The 22986-nt window shown below is 40.3% G+C and overlaps 1 protein-coding gene across 1 annotated transcript in view; it reads right to left on the reverse strand.

Annotated features, from left to right (window-relative positions):
• Positions 1-22986, reverse strand: part of wbp4 (WW domain binding protein 4) — a 61550-nt gene that overhangs the window by 16817 nt on the left and 21747 nt on the right. The window contains exons 4-9 of the mRNA XM_043701498.1: positions 21402-21464; positions 21177-21303; positions 18640-18783; positions 4068-4138; positions 2259-2325; positions 810-1030 (exon numbers count right to left, since the gene is read on the reverse strand). Of these exons, the coding sequence (XP_043557433.1) occupies positions 810-1030; positions 2259-2325; positions 4068-4138; positions 18640-18783; positions 21177-21303; positions 21402-21464 (693 nt within the window). The remainder of the gene's footprint in view (positions 1-809; positions 1031-2258; positions 2326-4067; positions 4139-18639; positions 18784-21176; positions 21304-21401; positions 21465-22986) is intronic.

Below are 22986 nucleotides of genomic sequence, written 5' to 3' on the forward strand. Positions count from 1 at the left end.
GGCTAATGCCCGAAACGTCAATTCTCCTGTTCCCTGGATGCTGCCTGACCTGCTGCGCTTTTCCAGCAACACATTTTCAGCTCTGATCTCCAGCATCTGCAGACCTCACTTTCTCCTCTAAGGCAAGTAAACCAGAGGACACTGATTCAAGATAATGGCAAAAGTTGCAAGAATGATTTGGGGAAAACCACTTTTATGCAGCAAGCAGTTGGGGTCGAGAATATGCTGCCAGAGTCCAGGTTAGAAATTTCAGTTGGAGCCTTGAATTGAGAACTGGTTAGCTCTGATCTCCAGCATCTGCAGACCTCACTTTCTCCTCTAAGGCAAGTAAACCAGAGGACACTGATTCAAGATAATGGCAAAAGTTGCAAGAGTGATTTGGGGAAAACCACTTTTATGCAGCAAGCAGTTGGGGTCGAGAATATGCTGCCAGAGTCCAGGTTAGAAATTTCAGTTGGAGCCTTGAATTGAGAACTGGTTAGTTATCTAGTGAAAAACTAATGCGGGACTATATGGGAGAGTGGGATTAGGGGGAGTTATTCTTACAGAGAAATGGAATATTTGAATGGGCTAAATGGCTTCAGTTTGTGTTTCAACCAATATAAACTATCTAGTGCATTCAGCATTGAGACATTCATTTCTTGCACAACCTTCCAGGGTGAAAGTATGTGTGAATGTAGGTGTGAATGTAGGTGAGTAAACAGTTGTCTCCCCAAGGACCATGGGCCTACTTTATTCCTGCTTGACTTTAACTGATCTTGTAGTTCTATTAAGATTGAGGGAGTATGAGACTGAAAGTGGCAACTCACTTGGAGAGAGGTGTTTGCTTCTGGTTGTGGCTCACTTGGCTCTGTGTCTGTGGCCTGCTGAACATCCTCTGCTGTATGAAGACTTTCAGTGATTTTTAGAGATTTGGATTCTTCAGAACCAGAGGTTGCAGAGGACATCTCAGGTTCAGTCTCATTCTTAACGGCTGTGGCAGAACATTCGCTAGCAGAGGTGAAGCCTTCTGGCTTTTCCCATCGTGATTCTAAGAAGGACCATAGAAATGAAGCTTTTATTGCATATCATAAATAATTACAGCAAACAAACAAACAAGTGACTGCCAGGAACGTGGTGACTGAGGTCTCAAAAGTAAATGAGCCAAACAAAATGCTTGAGAACTCAGCAGGTCTGGCCCCATCTGTAGAGAGAATAACAGAGTTAAAGTCCAGTGACCCCTCGTTACTGGGAAACAATGTTATTTATGCTGATTGCGAAGAGATGAGGAGACATGTTTTGAATACACCTCTTGTTATGACACTGTAATAGTAGGTGCAGCCCTCTGGAGTAAGTCCTTCCACCCACGAAGAAGCCTGATAAGAATGCAATTAGGCAAACCGTGAGGCAAGGTACTTTACTCAAATTGCAGAACCATTGAAGCTTTTATATTATGAAGTGATTTAGGGACTGGTTTAGATTCATACATTTTTAACTCATATCTATACACAGACTATACTAATTAACTCTATCAGACTGTCAATGCTAAGACAGAGAGAGGAGGAGACGAACAAGGGGCCTGACGATAAGCCGAGAGGGAAATAAATGCTGAAAAGATGCCAATGTGAAGTATAGATAGTTGAAAAGGGTTGGCTGTGCTGAGAACAGCCCTTACAGAGCAGGGCCTCATGGCGTGGAGGTGGGTAACAAACAGGAGAAGAGTATTGACACTGAATTGTTACACTCAATTTTGAGAACCCAAAGGTATAAATTACCTAGCCAGAAGACAAGTGTTGTTCCTCTAGCTTGCATTGAGCTTCGCTGGAGCTCTGCACTAAGCCTGAAACCAGTTTTACAGACACTTAAGTATTCTGCAAAGCAGTCTGCCTTTCATCTCCCCAGCGCAGAGGAGACCAAAATTGTGAGCAGCAAATACAGTAGACTAGATTGATTGAAGGGTAGGTAAATCACTGCTTCACCTGAAAAGTGCGTCTAGCAAGGAGGGAGGACGTAAACAGGCAAGTCACTGCGTTTCTATGGGGAGAACAGCAGCTATTGATATAGTCTTCTCAGTGGCTTGGTTCCGAGAATGAAGCATTAAATTGGTTTACATGTCTGTCAGAAGTCTGGTTTACTAAACAGAAGTAGCTATCACATAAGGATTAAATTGAAATCAAAAGTCATATTATAACCTGAAACTTCAGTTCACAACATGGAAACTGGAATAAGACTGATATCTATTTCCCAGAAAATAAACAGCTCATGTTCAGTCTACGTACCTCTTGTTATGACATTGTAATAGTAGGTGCAGCCCTCTGGAGTAAGTCCTTCCACCCACGAAGAAGCCTGATAAGAATGCAATTAGGCAAACCGTGAGGCAAGGTACTTTACTCAAATTGCAGAACCATTGAAGCTTTTATATTATGAAGTGATTTAGGGACTGGTTTAGATTCATACATTTTTAACTCATATCTATACACAGATTATACTAATTAACTCTATCAGACTGTCAAAAGTATAACTGTTGCAAGGTGTAACCAGCTCTAGTTACAATAGTTTGCTTGCGTCACAATTAGTTTCACAGACACTCAAGTTACAGAGCGTGAACACCACTTGTGTTGTTTGACCGTGGCTTCTGTAAAAGACCACAAAAATCAACACAACTCTGTCATCAGTGCTGTGGTTAATAAGACTGGACAAGGTGACTAGGTTTGTTCGTGAGTAAAGGTGCAACAAAGCACAGTGCAACACAAGGACAAGTTTACTTTTAAGTTGCTGGAAGGCGATGAAATTTTAATACTCTTGAGGTCATGTTAATTGGTGTGGCATTCTTGTTTTTGAAATCAGGCAATGATAATCTGATAAAGTAGAACAATAACAAATCTAGAACTTGATTAGAATTAGACAAGGTGCTTTTTACATAGAATACTTTAAACATGAAAGCTGCAAATAATAATCAATCATCTCTCAGTAAATAAACTGCTTTTGAGACAGTGCCACTGTTAGTACAAAAGCGACAGCTGAATTATGTGCAGCAAAATCCTACGGATGAAAATATGGTACATGATCATTTTGGCAGAGTCAAATGAGGGGTCAAAACAGTAAAAGGTATCAGGAAAACTCCTCGATTATCCTTCATCTAGTGCCATGTGTTTTGTGTCCACAAAACAGTTTGAACTTGGTTTAATGTTTCATGGAAAAAGGTGAGTGCTCAACATATTGATCCACGTCAGATTAATTCACGCCTCATTTCATAAGCAGGACAAACAAAACATTATGGGTCTCAAGGCTATTAGAACATTCTAACCTTGAAGCAACTAGAAACAGATGTGTCCTTCATATGTTGCTCTTCATATTGTGCTTAATCTAACATCCAAAGAAACTGGAATACGAAATACTCATCTTCACAAGAACCCAGCAGCAATAAGTTCACAAATTTGTGAAAACTTTCGTGCAATTGGCAAAGGAGAGTCCAACACACAATTTCTCACCCAAAGGGGAGTGGAGTGGCAATTCAAGTGGTTTCACTGACCCGAGGACTGATTTCTGATGCTCATTCACATACTGGGAGGGAAGTCAAAGGACCTTATGTTCCTCCCTCTTAGGCCATGTTGTTACAATCCTTAAAAACCAGTGAGAATTCTCACCTGGAAACTCCTCATGCAACGGATTCTCAACAAGCATCAAAGCAAAACAGGCCACCATGTTAGAGGTGATGTACCAGCTCCATTTCGATGTACAAAGACACAATATCCAAAAGCACAAAATTAGCTTAGAATACAGTTAAATAAGCAGGATCACAAGTGAAATGTTTGCAGTTTTTGCCAGAACACTGCCAGCTCAAACCTTATATACGCCCCAAGGTTCCATTTGTATGTTCAGACCGGACTATAAAACAGACCAATGTATTTTTGTTTAAAGAAAGGAGTGCACTTACTCTGAACTAATTGCCCCTGCAAGCAAGCACTGGATAGTGTCTGCTAGAGGGATCATTCACTTATAAAATAATGGTTAAGAAAGCGTACTTATGGCCCACAGATATACAAGCCCTCAATGATGTGGTAGGCAAATGCAAACCAACAATGTACCTGTTGTGCAACTTCACTCTGCACAAAGTTTGAGCTCCCTTGGAACCCTTCAGGCTTTTCCCATTGTGATTCTGTACAATGAAGAAATAATTGCCTGTGAGTCTCTCACTGCTATTTGGCCTGAATACAATCTGTATATTACAAGTTCCCATTTCCATTTGAAATACGAACACACACCATCCCTGAAAGCATATGGTAATAATTCAGTAGTTTTGAATGGTTCTAACACATCTTCATAATCTTTCACACCTGCAAGATCAACTTTAGCATTTGTGATTAATCGAGCATAAATACCTCCAAGGCTACAAATTATAATTATTTTGCTTTATTAATATTAAAAGAAGTCACCCAAAGCTAATCAAAATTTAAGTTTGAGGGTATCTAAAGAGATTACATATTCCCACAGGAGTTTGCATGACCAATTAACAACACTCAAAAGAAATGTACAATAAGTCCGTATCAATTACATATACACATTTATGCTCTGAACCTGGGCACAGACTGAAGCAATGGCAAGATTGACTATATTAAAAAGTGTTCTCATAATATTGACAAAGAACTAAATGTAATTATTGCATGACCCATTTATGGGGGCAATGCAGTAATTGATAACTAATTAAAACGTTAAAAATGTGTGATGTTAAATACATACTGCAGAGATAATAATTACCACAAATGCAAAGCTACATGCAGCATTACATCTCTCATTAAATAAAACACAAATTTAGTCAGGTCCACAGATGTTAAGACAACCTCATACCTCACCAGCCCTTCTGTCAGATTTCTAAAAACATATTTGACGACATGCAAGCACCAATTAGTATAATATTAATAATCCAAAATCTTAGTACACAGAATAATGTCAAGGTTCAAAATATCATCCCACCAAGGGCTCTTTGCAAGACATTTGTGAGGCCTTTTATTTTGGGAGGCTATATTTTCATTCTGGCTAACATCTTTACTGGATGATGCAGTCATGTTGTGACATTACCTTCTATATTTGCGTTGATCTATTTTTTTTTTGGGGGGGGGGGGGGGGGGGAATCTTCTTTAGATGATAAGATAGCACTAATACCAAAGGCTGTATGCACACACCATTAAATCTTTTAACTTGAAACCTATAAATAAGATGTTTTGGTTAATTTATGGTGAATAAATGTCCCTTACTCCAAAATGGGAACACACACACACACAAAATAGCGTCTTTCCCCCCCCCACCATACACAATATCCACTCCTTGTTGCAGGACAGTCAATTAATCTTTTACAGAAACACCCTCAATAACCAGAAGATTCCCTTTGTTTGCGGTCAGCAATATTTTTCTTGCTTGATGCAATTGAGGTATTGTTCAGCCAGTTCCCTTGGTGGTCCAATAACAAGTGCTTTTGAAGCATTTGACAAGCTTTAAGTTTGAGTCCTATATTACCATGACTATGTTTTGGCTTTACAAAGTAACCATCAATAGCTGTGGCTAGTGCTTTAAGCAGTCTTTTGGAACAAATGAAGTCTTTGCCACCCAACCTCTTAAAAAGACTCTTGGTTCTTTATAGTGAATGAATATCAAACACATGCGCAAGTCACTCATTTTTTTGAAAACTTTCCAGGTCCTTTATTAAAGCAACATCATTGTAACTAGTCGAATAAAACAAAAAAAAGACTGCAGATGCTGGAAATTCAAAATAGAAACGGATTGTGCTGCAGCAGGTTTAGCAACATCTGCAGAGAGACCGTGAACAATTTGAATCCAATACAACTCTTATTCTGAAGAACAGCATACGAAACTCTAAATGTCATCCGTTTTTCCCTCTTACAGGTGCTACCAGACCTAATGAGTTTCTCCAGCACTTTTGGTTTTTACGTCATTGTAATCAGCCTTTCTTTCACTGTCTGACCAATGCTCTAGTCCTGCTTCCTCTTTGAACACTCGGACTATACGATGCAGACTTCATAATAAATGTTCAACAAGATACCCAATCAGTACATCACACATTTCAATGCAACAGTTCAAACATTATAATTTGAGCCATGAGGTTAAAGAACAACACTAAAACTAAAAATCACACAACACCAGGTTATAGCCCAACAGGTTTAAATGGAAGCTCCTAGTGAAGGAGCGGCGCTCCGAAAGCTAGTGCCTCCAATTAAACCTGTTGGAATATAACCTGGTGTTGTGTGATTTTTAAACTATGTACACCCCATCCCAAAACTGGCATCTCCAAATCATAAACAATAAAACAGATTTTTGAAAAAGGAGATGCAAGTTAGTGAATGAGAGTTAGACTGTCGTGAAAGAGGCTAGTTTTACCCTACTGATGATGTGTTGTTGCAATTGTAATGCTGCTCAGTACGAGAGGAACCAAAGTTCAGACATTTGACAAATGTGCTTGACGGAGCAGAGTAGTAGCTCCTATCCCCCCTGAACATTTTTGGGCTCTCACCAATCCTGTCTGTGCAGCTGACACTCAGTCTCTGCTTCCACCAGCCCAATTTACACTAGAGCACAGCCTCGATAGATACTTGTACTTAGCTCTCTAAATACCTGCTCGTCAGCCTCCTGAATCTATACGGCAGGCCTGGGACAGGCCAGTAATTTCTACAGCTCATCCAATCACAGTTAGGGCAATCCTACCTTGCTAATTCCTCTAATCACAGGCTCTGTCTTTTCAGCAGCAGCAAGCATGAGACTGTGACTGAATAAGCTGAAATGCAAAAGACAAAATCTGACTGGTGGAGCAGCCCTTGCTCTTCCTGTAGATAGGGAGAAATAGGGAGGCGGGGGTGGCATTTTCTCTGACTGGGTCACCCCGAGTGGCTTTTCCTGGGTAAATTCTGCTCACATTGTTCCTCAAACATTTACTGCTGTTGACCAAGACTTAGTGTTACATACTGATCAGAATAAGCCACACGGTCAGAATGAATTTCATGAAATGAGACAGACTGACCCAAGTTCCCAGTGATTCAAAGTGGGAATTTTGAGTACTGTGGCAAAAAGGCACTTTCATTAAATTTTACTTCAAGAAATAAAGTCCCCAGAGCAAGAGGTGAGCTGGAGACGAAATAACACATAGATCAAGAGGCCTATCAGCACTGAAACCAATAACGCATAATGTCATGAAGGCTGAGAAAGCAGCTGATTGATAAGTATGTTTAGTCTGTACTTCTAATCTTTAGGTTTCTAGACATGTTTTCCTTACTTTTTCTGACAAATAAGTTTTCATATTAAGTTCCTACTTAATCTAACAGTAAAAACTAGTTTTAGTAGAGTTACAATATGGCATATCAGAAGTGCCAACTGGAGTGTACAACTTAGGTCTGTGTAAAGTCATGGGCCTATCATGTAACCCAGAAAGCAAAATCTGTAGCAAGTGTCACCAGTTGTGTAAACCAGAGCTCCAGGTTTCAGAACTTGAGCAGTTGGAAGTATTGTGCATCTGTGATTCAGAAGACCACATGGGGTGAGCGCTTAGGGATATGGTCATACCACAGATTAGAAGTGTACCAGCAGAGAGAGAATAGGTGACTATCAGACAATCGAAGAAAACCAACCAGGTAGTGCAGGATTACCCCAAGTCGGTATTCCATTCTGGAAATTGGCGAGGGCAACAGTTCCTCTAGGGAGTGGCAGCCAGAGCTAAGCTCATGGCATCACTGGGTGACTCAGCTGTAAACAGGAGGAGGAAGAACAACGGGAGAGCAGTAGTTATAGGGGATTCCAGAGTCAGGGGATCAGACAGGTGTTTGTATGAAATGAAATGTGACTCCAGGATGGGTGAGCCTCTCTGGTACCAGGGCCAAAGATGTCACAGTACAGCTGCAGGACATCCTTCTCCAGGAGGAAGATCACCCAAAAGCTGTGGTCCATCATGGTATCAAAGTCATAGGTAACAATGACATAGGTGGAAAGAGCAATGAGATCCTGAAGGCAGATTTCTGGGTGGTTAAAAGACACTGAAGTGTTCAATCAGCCATGATTGCACTGAATAGTGGGAAGACTTGACAGGGCTGAATGGCCTTCTGTTTCTATGCTCCTACCTCCCATCCACAAGAGTAAAGCAAAACTGTTCTCAAGTTGCCTCTTCCCCTCCCTTCAACTGATCTTCACTACTTCCTGATTATAATGCTTCACCAACTCCACTTAGCCATTAAAACAAAAAAAACTAAAGAATAATTAGAAATGATCTATATGCTAAACTGCACAGGTATTCAATAAGAAGCTGGATAAAAATCATACATGACATCAATATAGGCCCCAGTCAGGTAACACAATGTACAGAGACCGATTCTACTCTTCAAATCAAATAAAGGACATAGGTGGACCACAGGAAATACAAAATAAGATTTATTGGATGGTCTCAGACCAACAGATTCAAGTCTTTGAGATTGAACAAATTAAGACTTTATACAGAAAAGAGAAAACTTAGAAGTGACCTGATAGAAAGCTTAGTTAGTGGGAAATGTGCAGAAAATGTGTCTACAGAGGAACCTCGATTATCCGAATGAGATGGGTGGGTACTATTTCGTTCAGTAATTGATTATTCGGTTAATTAATTGAATGCCTTTCCTCTGGGGCTCAGAGTTTTCTGTTAAGTCCGCTGTCCGTTCAGGAGATGAAGCAGCAGCACATTGCTCCCCCCACAACCTTGGCCAACACGGCACCCGCCCCCCCAACCCACGGGGGGGGGGGAGAAGCGCGAGAGAGAGCGCGAGAGAGAGCGCGAGAGAGAGCGCGAGAGAGAGCACGAGAGCGAGAGAGAGAGCGAGAGAGAGAGCGAGAGAGAGAGCGAGAGAGAGAGCGAGAGAGAGAGCGAGCGCGCGAGAGAGCGCGCGAGAGAGAGAGAGAGCGAGAGACGTGATCAGTGTTGGAAACATGTCTTTAATATCGGGACCTCAAGATCTCCTTTGGACAATCTGTTATTTGGATAATCGAGGTTCCTCTGTACATGATAAAGAATCCCGAAACCAGGAGCATAAATACAAAATCCTATAGGGATAAAGGAGTAAAGTCTTGATTCAGAATGGTTAGAATATGGGACCCACTATCAGTGATTGATTGAGGAAATTGCTCAAGAAATTGGATATGTAAAAGAATAAGGGGAATAGAATGATATGCCTCAAGTTTAAGAAGTCGACGAATGAATGGGCAGACTCACGAGCCAAATAGCAATAACTGTGTTACAACATAACTCTGAATAAAGAAAGGCGCACACCTAAACTTGGTCTTTATAGAAGGCCAGCAGATGCTTGAGAATATGACCACTTGCAAATTCTCTTCCAAGCCACCCACCATGCTGACATGGAACTATACTGCTGTTCCTTCACTGTTGCTGGGTCAAAACCTGGAACTCCCTCTACAATAGCACTCTAAGTGAACCTACTCCACATGGACTGCAATGATTCAAGGTGATAGCTCATCACCACCTTTTCAAAAGTAGAAAATAGGAGGAGTTGGCTAATCAGGCCTTCAAGCCTGCTCAAATATTTGAAGTGATAATGGCTGATCACCTAACTCAGTATCATGTTCCCACTCTCACCCCTCCCATTTTCATCCCTTTAGCCTGAAGGACAATATCCAACTCCTTGATGAAAACATTCAATGTTTTGCCATCAACTGCTTTCAGATAGAAATTTCCACAGGATCATCCCTCTCTGGGTAAAGAAATTTCTCCTTATCTCAGTCCTAAATGTGATCCCTGGCTCTGAACTCCCTGGTCACTAAGACCATTGTGTTTGTGTTTACATTGTCTAGTCCTGTTAGAATTTTGTCGGTTTCAATGAGATCACCATCCATCCCCACAGTTACCCAAACACCACTGAATATAGTCCCATCCAAAACAGGGTGGCATGGTGGCTCAGTGGTTAGCACTGCTGCCTCACAAAGCCAGGGATGCGGGTTTGATTCCAGCGTCGCACGACTGTCTGTGTGGAGTTTGCACATTCTCCCAATGTCCATGCGAATTTCCTCCAGGTACTCCGGTTTCCTCCCACAACCCAAAGGGGTGCAAGTTAGGTGAATTGACCATGCTAAATTACCTATAGTATTCAGGGATGTGTAGGTTAGATGCATTAGTCAGGGGTAGGCATAAAATAATAGGCTAGGGAGTGGGTCTGGGTGGGTTCCTCTTCAGAGGGTCGGTGTGGACTTGTTGGGACTAATGGCCTGTTTCCACTCTGTAGGGATTCTACGATCAAACCAGTCTTTCTTCATAAGTTAGTCCTGCCATTCCAGGCCCCAATATGGTAAGCCTTCGTTGCATCCCTCTTATAAAGAAGAACATACAAGGAGACTAAAATTGCACACAATATTCCAGGCCAGTTTTCACCAGGGCCCTGTGCAATTAGAGCAAGACATCCCTGCTCCTGTACGCAAATCTTCTCACTATGAAGGCCATGCATACCAGTTACCTTCTTCACCGCCTGCTGCACCTGCACATTTACTTTCAGCAACTAGTATACAAGGACACCCAGGTCTCAGTGCATCTCCCCCTTTACCAGTCTATTGCCATTCAAATAACCTGCCTTTCTATTTTCCCTAGATAGCTTCACATTTATCAATTATATTTCAGCTGCCATGAACTTGCCCACTTACAACTTGTCCATGGACACTACTCACAATTCACTCTTCTATCCAGCTTTCTCAAGGTCAACTAGCAACAGAGAATAGCTCACACACAGAATTTTTAAAAATCATGTTGTGTAGAAATCTTAAATTAAGGACTAGGGCAATGTGACCATCCCTTACTATCCACAGATATGCCAATATAAACTTCTTCCAAATTTACTTTAGCCAGGATTACTGCTGCCACAAACCTTGTCATGTTTCACAAACAAATTAGTGGTATCAACTACATGACCACCACTTTATCACGAGCAAATGTCCCATGCCAATTCTTTCTGGTAGCTTCAGGTTCAGAGGCTGCTTGTGATGATTCAGCCTGTTTCTTTGAAGATGTTTGTTATTGACCCCAGGTATCAGGTGTTCTAGTACAAGTTAGAAAGTCACGAGTCACAAATCCCACTTCAGAGATGCAAGTACAAAATCTAGGCCAACACCTTTGTCCAATGCTGCATTATTTAAGATTCCATCTTTCAGTGGACATATTAAACTGATGACTTGTCTGTCACTTCAGATGGAAGCAAAAAGATACCAAAAGAATAAGGGTGTTATCTCGTGTCAGAGCAAGTATTTGTACCTCAACCAATATCACTAAATCAGATTACCTGACCATCACAATGCTGGTGGGACTTTGCTTTTGTGCAAATTGGCTGGTGTATTTCCTACATGAATAGCTAAATAGTACTTTGCTTCAGCCTGAGGTCAAGAAAAACACCATATAATTGCAAGAGCTTTTTAAATAGCTTCTGTTCCCTTGATTTATTCATTTATAAATCGTTAAGTTGTACCAATTGCAAAATTCTGACTCCAGGTCTTTCTCTTTCCGAAAATAAGATTGTTTGACATCTGGAATAAACATAATACCTGTATGGTGATGAACACAAGCCTAGGTGTGAGGCACACTGCATTTTGTGTGGGACTTACCTGGGGTTGAAGAACCCTCAAAACACATATTGCCCAAGGCTTTGATCATCCTTCTAACTATGCGCGCCTTTGGCTTGCCTTTCTTTTCTTTAACCTCTGTGAAAGGGCTTTAATTTTATCTAATTAAAGGTGTTTTATAAGGCAAATTGTTGACTGGCTCTTCTTGCCATAAATTTAAGAAAGTTAAGAAAAGTCACCTATGGTATAGCTTACACCATAATATGCATAACATTTTGCATTTACAGACCAGCTTCTAAACATTTGATTGCCTTTTCCTACTTGCAACTTACAGTAATTAAAGAAAACTCAAAATAGAAACTCAGCTTGACAGATAGCAGAAAGGTTGGAAAAATTAAATTTTATCCTAACATGGGTGAAGTGCTGTTCAGCTTGTTTAAGGTAGGTTACCCCAAAACAGCAGAAGTCAGTGCATAGGGCCAAATCCAATATCTATTCCACTACCTCAAAATGGGGCAGATGGGAAGCTAATTTTAAAAGCAGTTAACCCACTTTTTAAATCAGCTCTTCAGCCTACAAATTCCGAACAGACCAAGCAAACAGCTGATTCACTATGCTGCCAACAAGCATATCTAAGAACCCAGTCTTGCCATACTGGCTAAATACCATTCTTCATTCTGCAGAGTAGAGTTTTCAAAGGCAAATACAGATGTGCAAGTACACTCAGCTGGGCTCTCAATCACTTCCACAGTCATCTAGAATGAAATTCAAGTTTCATGCAGTAGTGATCTGACTCCCCAAAGCAGAACTTGGGAGTTTATTGAAATAGTCTCCACTTGCTTGGACATGTGTAGCTGCAACATCATCCAAAATACAGCAATCTGTTCAACTGGCACCTCAACCCCACGAGCACACTTGGAATCAATGTTTTCTATCTTCAAGATGCAATGGACTAACTCAAGGTTATTCAGCAGAATCTCAGATGCTCTATCAAGACATAGGCAGTAGGTGCATGGCAATATTATCTTAGACTTGTTTTCCATTCACAATCTCAATCTGTGTGAGTTACTCTGCACAAGATCAGTGTGGATTTGTTGGGCCGAAGGGCTTGTTCCCATACTGGAGGGATTCTGAAAAAAAAGTTCACAGCTTCCTTCAAAACAGAATGGGCAATACTTGCTAGTGGTGTCCAGAAAGAAAGAATTTAAAACATCGCGATCAGATACCTTGTGCTATTTATCTAATGAGTGGGAATAGGGGAAGTTAAACTAAAGATGTTTGGTCCACAGGAGGAGAAACACATCCCACCATCTCCCCACAGACCTGTGTCTTCCTATTTCCAACATTTATCTAATAAATCATGAAGTCAGAGTTAATGCAACTATTACAAATTTTCGATTATATTGTAAGTTTGAATAGTAGACTTTGAACATTTTATTAAACACTTCACTGCTCCAAGTACCCAATAAATTTGATCTGAGTGAGTGGTTACCACATTGCCATTGTATACATTCATGAACAATATAGGTTGAACTTGCACTGAAATAGAAATGGAGAGGATGTAATGGAATTAAAGTGAATATTTTCAATTGTTGTAATTCTACAGTGCAGGAATACTCCAGATGGCAGGGAATTACTGGGATTACAGAAAAACATACTTGCAATGACAAGGAACACGCGGAGATCGGTTAACTCAATAGCAACTCACAGTCTGACCATAAGTCTTAAAACCCAAAACAGTTGACTTAAAATGACTGATTTTTACTTGAATAGTAAGAAAACAGCTGCAGCCATTAACTAGTCTTACATTTGATTTGCCAGGGGTCTCATCAGACAACCATCCAAAAAGCACAGCTTCCCCTGCATTCATCTAGCACTGTATCAACACGGAAATGACTACTCCTTCTTGACCAACCAGATTAATTAGTAGCATTCAGTCGAGAATTTATTGTTAAATCAAGTCTAGAAAGGGACAAAAGGAAGCTGGATTGAGAAAAAAAATGAAAGACACAAGAGGAATAATTTCATTTCTTTCTGAATCCCCAATAATTAAAAGCTGAAGGAATAAGAGTAATCATTGTAAATGGTAATTTTCAGCAATAGAAAGGTTGTCTACACTGGACTGGACAGCGAGATCAGTTCTGAAAAGATAGGGCCATGGGGAGAGTACATCATTAGGACTAGTTTTGCAGCACCTACCAGTTATGTGGCATGAAGGGTTAAACAGCTTCTCATGTGATGCAAATATTTAAAGTGGTCTCTCTCTTGTCTGACAATAACTGATAAATTGGCTCATACTTCCCACACCGTTCCTCACCAACTGCTTTGTCACCTCAGCTGAAAATGCAGGGCTGGAATTCCATTTTGCCAGGGCCTGTTTGGCTCAAGTATACATTTGATCAGTAACTCCAAGCCTTTAACTGTCTTCTCCAAACAGAAAATTAGGAATATGAACAGCAAAATTAACTTTACAATTAGTTAATCAACTTGTGAATGTTGTAAATGACAAACTCACAGGAGGACACATGCTGAATACATTATAGATATATTATAGAAAGATGCACCACAACAGACCATCCATCCCACTGTACTTGCTGGCACCTACAAAGAACTATCCAATTAGTCCCACTCCCCTGTTCTTTCAATATTACCCAGCAAAAGTTCTTCACAAGAATTTATCCAATTCTCCTCAAAATGATTGATAAACCTGGTTCCATGATCTTTTTGGGCAGAGAATTCTAGACACAACTCGCTTTGTAAAATACGTTACTTTATTCATCTCAAGTATGTCCCCTGGAAACAATTTCTCTGCTTTTACATCAGCAAAACATTTTTTATAATCTCCATGAAATTTCCCTTTAATCTTTCCTGACTCAAGGAAAGCAACCCCAGTTTTCCTATGCAACTGAAATCCTTCAACCTTGGTACCATGTTAGCGAATCTGCTCTGCACTTTCCCCAAAACCTTGATGTCTGCTTCCTAAAGTGCAGAGTCCAGAAGTGGGTACAAGATTCTAGTCAAGACTTAATCAGTGTTTTATGAAGGCACAACAGAACTCCCTAATTTTTAACTGTTTGACTAATTATAAAGCCAAGGATCAGGTGCACTTTTTAAAAAAGCCATCTAATTTGTACTGCCAATTTCTAAGGTATGGGGATATACAACACCACTTTGCTCTCACACCCCCTTTAAACATGCACTATCTAGTTCACAAAATTTCTCCTTATTCTTCCTCCCAAAATTAATAACTTCATATCTTGCTACATTAAAATGAATATGTCCATTTTGTCCTAGAGTCTGTTACCATTCATTTCACAGTTTATAATATTCTTCAAGGCACACGTCAAGTGTGTTCTGGAATATTCCCCACTTGCTGGGATGAGTACCATTACAACAGCATCCAACTCAAAGCAGACCTCTTAATCGACAGCCCACCATCACCTTAAACAGTACTCTCTTCACCACTGATGCATAGTGGCACCAGTCTGCAATTTACAATATGCACTACAGCAACTATGAAGCTTTTTTGACAGCACCTTTCAAATACATAGTCTCTATCGCCACCTCCTAAATTGACAAGGCAGCAGTAGTTTAAGAACATCACCTGTAAGTTCCCCTCCAAGCTACAAAGCATCCTGATGTGGAACTGTACTGCAGTTTTTTAAAAGTGTTAAAATCCTGGAGATTTCTAACAGTACCATGGATGTACCTACACCAAAAAACACCCAGCAGTTCATGAAAGCAGGTCATCACCACCTTTCCAAGAGCAATTAAGGATGGGTAACAAATGCTGGCCCAGCCAGAACTGTCGACATCACGTGAGACAATTAATAAATTCCCAACATGAACCCGCTCCTCAATGAAAACAACAATATGCCAGGCTCCCTTCTGGGAAGCAATCAACCATTCACCAGTGCTTTCTGCTTTTCATCCCTGGCCAATTATATATTCACTCAACATGTCATGATGACAGATCAGGACGGAGTACTTACGAACATATTAAACTCTGAATTCCAATATAGAATTATAGAATCTCTACACTGGGGAAGCAGGCCTTTAGCCCTCCAAAGACATCCCATCCAGACCCATTCCCCTCCTTCCCTATTCCGGGAACGCTGCATTTTGCCAGGGCTCATTCACCTAACTTGCACATCTTTAAGCACAGGAGGAAATCAGAGCACCTGGAGGAAACCCACGCAAACACAGGGAGAACGTGCAAATTCCATACAGTCGCCAGAGGGTGGAATCGAACCCAGTGCCCTGGCACCGCAAGGCAGCAGTGTTAACCACTGGTACACTGTGCTGCCCTTTATTTTAAAACAAGGACTGCTATATCCAAAAGATCACTGTGGATGCAAATCCAGCGATTCCCTGAGTGGACCAATGGATTATGGCATCTATAGAGAGCCAGGAAAATTTCAAACAGAAGCAGTAAAAATGAAGAGATCATGAAAGGTCGACTACCCAGCCCCACTGAGCACAAACTTATCTCCTGCAGACAAACTTGTGTTTTACCCTTCTGGGGGAATATACAAAAATAAAAACTGAAGACAACTTCCGATCGGTATCTTAGCGGCCTGACATACTAATAAGTGCACTCATGCTTTGAAGTTCAATTTTAGAACAGCTAATAAACACCCTGCACTGTTAGAAAGAAAGGGAAAATACTATTGTTGAGTGCTGCTAGGAAGCCAGCATTGAATTTTTTTCATCCTGCTTACTTTCAATCAACCTGCAAAGCCAAGAATCTGAAAATCGCTGCTCAACCACCACATCAACACTATCCGTAACACCCCATGTAATGGCCCCAAACCTTCTACAACTATTCTTCACAAGTGTCTTAAACCTGACTCAGAAATTATTTTCTAACTTAAGTCTTTTGTTTGGGGGGTGGGGAGAAGAGGGGGGAGCTCATATCTTATTCCTTGTCTTGTGTGTTGCGTTCTTAGTCCTTCTCATGGTTAGTAAGCAATAGTCTCACTTCACTGAAAACTCAAAAACAAAAGCCTGGTTAAATTCTCTTTTTATGGAAGCTATCCACAGGGAAAAGGATCTTTATTAAAATAATCTTGATGTCACCTATTGTGGGGGTTCACCCCTTCTCAGCCAGGAACTTTGCACTAATCTAGAGACAGTGTCATGAAACTACTCAAACCTATTTGAAAGACAATCACAGAAGACAACTTTGAAAAGTGACATTATAGTAAGCCTTAGGAATTATATACTCTTATTTATACATTACACATTTAATACAATTCTCTCAGAACGTCTTTCAAATAAAACATCCAATTAAACTCTTCACTGAACAGGGGTTTCTGTACATTACATTTGTATTTTGGATAACTCCAAAGATACTTGTGTGAAGCAACACTTCATGACACTCGTTTATACATACAACAGTCCAAATAAAACAATCAACCTCTCGAACTGTATTACCTTAAACAATAAATAGCTTCTGGTGCAATATCCAGTTTTTGCCAATTCACAAACACAGGCTCTATCACTTAAATGAGGATATTTTATGCAAGTATACACTTTTACTCATTCAATTCAGCAGAACAACATTATTTCAGATAAGCTTTTATTAACATTCGAAATTGAAAAGCAAGAAGGACAAACTTCAAAACTCGGTGATATGAAACTGGATGTAGTGTGTAGAATTTTCAATGCCTGCAGCATGTTGGGGGAAGGTGCAAAGTTGGAAGCTCTACAGAATGAGTTCCAGGGAAAGAATATGTTAGCGTAGAGAATGATAGAATCAAATACCAATAAAAACACTCTGAGGATGGCAAGATTGTATAGGTCACATTTGACTGCTGAGAGATTAAAAAAAAAGAAAGACCAAAGAAAGAAATACTGGAACAGTGTTACTGGTAGTTAAGCTAAAGAAGGATCAACCATCAGATGATCTTTTGTAAAATTAGTTTAAGTATTCAGGAAGAGTCACTCCACATACAGGAGTATTAAACACTTGAAAGACCAAAGCTTCAAAGTAAATTAATCGATGTGGGGATAGGGCATATAGTATTCGAAAAGACATCAAGCCTTCTGAAGGCAGCTTAAGATTCAAGACATGTATGTTACAATGAGATAATGAAGCAAGGAATGTTAATACATAAACATGATCCAAGATGAAAAGCTTGAACTATAATGCATTAGTTGCTGTTGGTCTGAGAGAGAATTACACAGAAACACATTCCTTCATGAAAATATAATAATTTTCTCCTAAAACATGAAGGATGCCACAGTAGCGATCCTACAAGACCAGAGTATTGCGGGAATGTGTGTACGTCAAAAACTAAAGCATCAACGACAGATAGTGACCTTTACTTAGAGGAAGTGCGCAGTGAATGGTCTGGCCATGCTTTAGAAAAGTACAAGTTAGTAGCAAATTAATCATCAAAGCATTTGACCAGAGGTGCATAACATTAGTTACCAAATAGGCTGCCTGTGGAGTAACAGCAAAAGACCCAAACTTTAAAACTAACAGCCGGAGTCGATAGAAAAGAGTGGAGAAACAGCACAAATTAGCAAAGATCTGAAAGTAACGGTTCGATCAGCAGGGTGGGATAAAACAAATCAAATTAAATCACAATTAATAAATGGTGCTAGGTACTCACCTACATTAAGTAAATTAAGGACACCATAAGGCAAAAGGTGAGCTTTTCCAGTTAAAAATAAAGGAACATTTTTAAAGGTTGTTTTCCCAATACACCAGAAAGTGGATTTGCTGCTTTGGAGAAGTAGGGAGTAGAGACCAACTTCCAGGCAAAGGCTTTGTTGGGAAGAAGGATGTCACATGGTACAGGGAGGCAACTGATGAAAAGGGAGAGTTTTTATTTTAAATTGACTTTTGAAATTAGATTTAATGACAACCAAAGTGGATTTGGCCTGAACTTTTGGAAGTTGTTGTGCTACGCCTCAATAAATTTCTCAACTTAAAAGCTTGTGCTCAAGAAGCAAATTTACCACATTTTAGGAAATAAATCATGAGCAATGGACAGGTAAATTCTTGATACAGGCACATTTTTATATACACAGAGCAAAATTTAGATAGAAGCCAAGTTGAGGTCTTACCTCCTGTTTTAGTGTTGTAGTAATAGAAGTAACCTTCAGGTGAAACACCTTGTACCCAGATATTTGCTGTATTCTGCTTTGTACATTGTGTGTCAGAGGTCTTTACTCCTGGTTGTTGTTCAGTCGTACTTGACGATGATGAAGCTAAGACAGCAAAACATTTGTTTCTCAATTACAGAGTTTGAAGAAGTAGAAAGTATTTAAATTTTAAACTATTCCTTACTTTCTTTAAAAAGAGACACTCAACTGTTTTGCGGAAAACTGACAGGAGGGAAGGGAGAGAGGCATAAAGAAATGGAAAGGAAATAATATTGTTTAAAACAAAGGACTTTATTTTTGTAAATACAATTTTCCTTGAGAAACATAGTATTTGAGTAAGTGCGAATATATTTCTCGTGGAAATCACAGAATACAATAAGACAAGATTCATAGTGGTATCAGCGTGCATGGTCAATGAAATTAAAGCCTGTAGCAATTTTCAAACGTAAAACCACTCTGAAAATCATGTGCCCCACAGAAGTTTACAAGCATGTCCGTGCAACGATGGGATGGATAACAATGGAGTGAAGTTAGAGTCATAGAAATACAGAGTACCGAAACAGACCCTTTAGTCCAAATTGTTCATGCCGACCAGATGTCCTAAATAAATCTAGTTCCATTTGCCAGCATTTGGCCCATATCCCTCTAAACCCTTCCTATTCATATACCCATCTAACTGCCTTTTAAGTGTTGTAAATGTACCAGCCTCCATCACTTCCTCTGGCAGCTCATTCCATACACACATCACCCTCTACATGAAAATGTTGCCCCTTAGGTCCCTTTTAAATCTTTCCCCTCTCACCTCAAACCTATGCACTCTAGTTCTGGACTCTCCCACACCAGGGAAAAGACCATGTCTATTTACCCTATCCATGCCTCTCATGATTTTATAAATCTCTACAAAGTCACCCCTCAGTCTCTGACACTTTGGGGAAATTGCCCCACTCTATTCTATCCCTATAAGTCAAACCCTCCAACCGAGGCAACATCCTTGTAAACCTTTTCTGAACCCTTTCAAGTTTCACAACATCCTTCCTATAGCAGGAATACCAGAAATGCACTCAGTATTACAATAGTGGCTTAACCAAATGTCCTGTATGGCCACAACATGACCTCCTAACTCCTATATTCAATGCACTGACCAATAAAGGCAAGCATACTAAATGCCTTCTTCACTTTCCTGTCTACTGTAACTCCACTTTCAAGAAACTATGAACCTGCACTCAAAGGTCTCTTTGTTCAAAAACACTCCCCAGGACCTTGCCATTAAGTGTATAAGTCCTGCCCTGATTTGTCTTTCCAAAATGCAAAGTGTATAAGTCCTGCCCTGATTTGTCTTTCCAAAATGCAGCACTACACATTTATCTAAATTAAACTTCATCTGACACTTCTTGGTCCATTGGCCCATCTGATCAAGGTCCCATTGTACTGAGGTAACCTTCTTCACTGTCCACTACACTTCCAATTTTGGTGTCATCTGCACCTGTGGCACGGAATGGACATCTCAAGTGGTCTACGTAAAGAATGCAACTAATTAGTATGGGACATTTTCATACAACCAATAATATCAACGGCACCTCTGAAGAAAGAACACACACTTTGAAGTTCTACCAGAGAGTTTAGTACGTGCAGTTCAATAATTGGATGTGTGCCTCTGCAAGCTATTCAAGGGTTAAGCTCCTGATGAATGTTAATGCGAATATTTGATGGAGAATAAACCTTCAGAAAGAGTAAAAATAATTGTGCTGCTTCACTTTCCATTTTGTATTGTTTTGTCACCAAATCATTGGGTGCTATTCATGCACAAACTCACCAGATCATTAAAAAAATACAAAATATCCAATTCAAAGATAGAAAAGATGTTTTGTAGGGAGAGGAATTATTCTGAAAGTAAAAATGCATAAGCCACTCCAAAATGGGAGCCTTACTATAGTGCAACAGCCAAAGTGATTCAATTAACTCTTTGCACTGGATGCGAAAAACAATGAATCAGATGGTTTTTAAAACAGTACTATTGTAGTTAAAGATAAGCTTGTAGAATTGATTCATTCAATAAAACCTGCCACATTTATTTAATTTGAATGACCTATATATTTTCCTTGCATTTCAAAATGGGAATCACTCACACCAACACTGTGGCTCTGAGTTTATACTTGATATGGCTTCTAATTTGTGTGTTTGAGGTACAAGTCAAATTGCATTTTTTGGGAAATTTCGATGGTTCACAGCTTAACTTATGAGTCGTGATCTGTGGTGTTTGCATCACAATTAGGGATTTGTTCATAAGTGAGGGCAAGCCAGAATGTGGAGTTGAGGCCACAATGAGATCAGTTTTGATATTATTGAACAATAGATCTGGTGATAGAATCCAAATATCTGTAGTCTACTGCTGCTCTTACTTTGCATTCTCATGTGAAATTCAAAATGAACTGATAGGGTCACAAATACTTTCAACAGTTCTCAAATAAAAATAAATCTTTAGCAAGAATAAATGCTACCTGAAATGTTTACTCCAAGTCGCTTCAGATCTTCTTGATATGCTTTCATAGCTGCAGACTCCATCTCAGCAAATTCCTTTGCTATTCTCTCCTCTTCTTTTGCTTTGTCCAAACTTTTCTTTTTGATCTAGAAGCACAGATAAACATGTCGATCAGGACCAGCCAAAAATGCAAAGTGTATTGATGAAAAATATCAACAGGGAAAGAAGAATCAAAAAGAGGTACCTCACTGATTCTCTTGGCCACATTTTCCTGATGGTTCTTCCCTCTTTCATGAAACTCGACACTCTAAGGGAAATATTTGAAAAGAACAACAAGAATTGTTAGGTGTCTAAGCAACAACTCTAATGTTTGAATACAATGCTTTTTCAAAAATATTTCAACAGACATTAGTGTTGCTGGTTAGCTTAGCATCAACTTTTCATTCCTAGCTTTGGCAAATAGAGTCATAGAGATGTACAGCATGGAAACAGACCCTTCGGTCCAACCTGTCCATGCTGACCAGATATCCCAACCCAAGCTAGTCCCAGCTGCCAGCACCCGGCCCATATCCCTCCAAACCCTTCTTATTCATATACCCATCCAAATGCCTCTTAAATGTTGCAATTGTACCAGTCTCCACCACCTCCTCTGGCAGCTCATTCCATACACATACCACCCTCGGAGTGAAAAAGTTGCCCCTGAGGTCTCTTTTATATCTTTCCCCTCTCACCCTAAACCTATGCCCTCTAGTTCTCGACTCCCCGACCCCAGGGAAAAAAATCAAGGAGAATCCAAAGGGTTTTTACAAACACATTAAGGACAAAAGGGTAACGAAGGAGAGAATAGGGCCCCTCAAAAGCAAGGTGGCCTTTGTGTAGAGCCGGAGAAAAAAGTATTTTTTGCATCAGTATTTACTGTGGAAAAGGATATGGAAGATATAGAATGTAGGGAAATAGATGGTGACACCTTGCAAAATGTCCATATTACGGAGGAGGAAGAGCTAGATATCTTGAAACACAGAAGGTGGATAAATCCCCAGGACCTGATCAGGTGTACCCTAGAACTCTGTGGGAAGCTTGAGATATGATTACTGGGCTGAAAATGTGTTGCTGGAAAAGGGCATCAGGTCAGGCAGCATTCAAGGAGCAGGAGAATCGACGTTTCGGGCATGAGCCCTTCTTCAGGAATGATGGGCTCATGCCCGAAACGTTGATTCTCTTTATACTTGGATGCTGCCTGCCCTGCTGTGCTTTTCCAGCAACACATTTTCAGCTCTGATCTCCAGCATCTGCAGTCCTCACTTTCTCCTATATGATTACTGGACTTCTTGCTGAGATATTTGTATCATCGATAGTCACAGGTGAGGTGCCGGAAGACTGGAGGTTGGCTAACGTGGTGGCACTGTTTAAGGACAAGCCAGGGAACTATAGACTGGTGAGCCTGACCTCAGTGGTGGCCAAGTTGTTGGAGGGAATCCTGAGGGACGGGATGTACATGTATTTGGAAAAGCAAGGACTAATTAGGGATAGTCAACATGGCTTTGTGCGTGGGAAATCATGTCTCACAATCTTGATTGAGCTTTTTGAGGAAGTAACAAAGAGGTTTGATGAGGGCAGAGTGGTAGATATGATCTACATGGACTTCAGTAAGGCGTTCGACAAGGTTCCCCATGGGAGACTGGTTAGCAAGGTTAGATCTCTCAGAATACAGGGAGAACTAGACATTCGGATACAGAACTGGCTCAAAGGTAGAAGACAGAGGGTGGTGGTGGAGGGTTGTTTTTCAGACTTTAGAGGCCTGTGACCATTGGAGTGCCACAAGGATGAGT

Source organism: Chiloscyllium plagiosum, chromosome 12 (genome assembly GCF_004010195.1).
Source record: "Chiloscyllium plagiosum isolate BGI_BamShark_2017 chromosome 12, ASM401019v2, whole genome shotgun sequence".
In the NCBI taxonomy this organism is placed as follows: domain Eukaryota; kingdom Metazoa; phylum Chordata; class Chondrichthyes; order Orectolobiformes; family Hemiscylliidae; genus Chiloscyllium; species Chiloscyllium plagiosum.